Source organism: Aplysia californica, unplaced genomic scaffold, assembly GCF_000002075.1.
Source record: "Aplysia californica isolate F4 #8 unplaced genomic scaffold, AplCal3.0 scaffold00593, whole genome shotgun sequence".
Classification (NCBI taxonomy): domain Eukaryota; kingdom Metazoa; phylum Mollusca; class Gastropoda; order Aplysiida; family Aplysiidae; genus Aplysia; species Aplysia californica.
Window position 1 is genome coordinate 259994 of NW_004797863.1, and position 1688 is coordinate 261681.

General features: G+C 38.6%; 1 protein-coding gene across 1 annotated transcript in view; it reads left to right on the forward strand.

Annotated features, from left to right (window-relative positions):
* Positions 1-1688, forward strand: part of LOC101857206 (hemicentin-1) — a gene marked incomplete in the record, with an annotated part of 120102 nt that overhangs the window by 40072 nt on the left and 78342 nt on the right. Inside the window, 2 exon segments of the mRNA XM_013087487.2 lie at positions 9-192; positions 1660-1688. Of these exon segments, the coding sequence (XP_012942941.1) occupies positions 9-192; positions 1660-1688 (213 nt within the window).

Consider the following 1688-nt stretch of genomic DNA (forward strand, 5'->3'; position numbering starts at 1 on the left):
CCCAACAGACCCACCACCAGTGATCATCCCGCCCCAGAACGTGTCCGTCCTACCCGGAGAGACGGCCATCTTGTCCTGTATCGCCATCAGCGCCGTGCCCTACAACATGACCTGGCGCAGGGAGACCCAGTACGGACCTCTGACCCTTGACCCCAGGTTCCGCAGCTACAGCAATGACTCACTCACCATCTAGTAAGTCTGGGATATATAATACGTCTGGGATTTGTAAAACAATGACTCACTAACCATTTAGTAAGTCAGGGACATAAAATACGTCTGGGGGAGTAGTAAATCAATGACTCACTCTCCATCTAGTAAGTCTAAGAGTTATCAGTTTACTAACCCTAAAACAACGACTCACTCACCATCTAGTAAGTCTAAGAGTTATCAATTTCCTAACCCTGAAACAACGACTCGCTCACCATCTAGTAAGTTTGTGAGTTGTAAAACAATGACTAATTAATCATAATATAATAATTTTGGGAGTTGTAAATCAATTACTCGTTCACCTTCTAGTAAGCCTGGGAGTTGTAAAACAATGATTGATTCATTATAAGTCTGAGAGTTATAGAACAATCATACAATGACTCATTCACCATATTATTATTATAAGTCTGGGAGTTATAAAACAATGACTCATTCACCATCTAGTAACTGTCTAAAAGTTGTAAAACAATGACTCAGTCACCATTGTTAGTCTGAGAGCTGTAAAACAAAGACTCGTTCACCATATTATAGTAAGTCTGGGAGTTGTAAAATAATGACTCACTAACCATCTAGTAAGTCTTGAGAGTAGTAAATCAACGACACGTTCACCATAATATATTGTAGTAAGTCTGGGAGTTGTAAAATAATGACTCACTAACCATCTATTGAGTCTGGGGAAGTAGTAAATCAACGACTCGCTCACTATGTAGTAAGTCTGGGAGTTGTAAAAACAATTACTTATTCACCATCTAGTAAGTCCTGAAAGTTGTGAAAACAATTACATTGTACTCATTCACCATTATAATAAGTCTGGGAGTTGTAAAACAATAGCTCACTAACCATGCAGTAAGTCTGGGAGTTGTAAATTAATGACTCATTCACCATCTAGTAAGTCTGGTAGTTGTAAAACAATGACTCATTCACCGTATAGTAAGTCCTGAAAGTTGTAAAACAATGGCTCTTTCGTCTTATAATAGCGTGGGAATTGTAAAACAATGACTCACTAACCATCTAGTACGTCTTGGGAGTAGTAAATCAATGACACGTTCACCATAATATATTGTAGTAAGTCTGGGAGTTGTAAAACAATAGCTCACTAACCATACAGCAAGTCTGGGAGTTGTAAATTAATGACTCATTCACCATCTAGTAAGTCTGGGAGTTGTAAAACAATGACTCATTCACCGTATAGTTAGTCCTGAAAGTTGTAAAACAATGGCTCATTCACCGTATAGTAAGTCTGAGAATCGACAACTTCCTAACCCTACAACAAGGACCCATTCAACATGCAATACGTCTGAAAGTTGTAAAACAGTGACTCAGTCACCAGATTAGTAAGTCTTTAAAAAAAGTAAATACATGTACATGAAACCTTTTTATTTCCTCGGAATATGTAGGCCTATACTTACAAGTGCAATAACACTGTTGACAATTTTAAAAAAATCTCCCCAGCAACGTGGACCGCCAGGACGAGGGAAGCT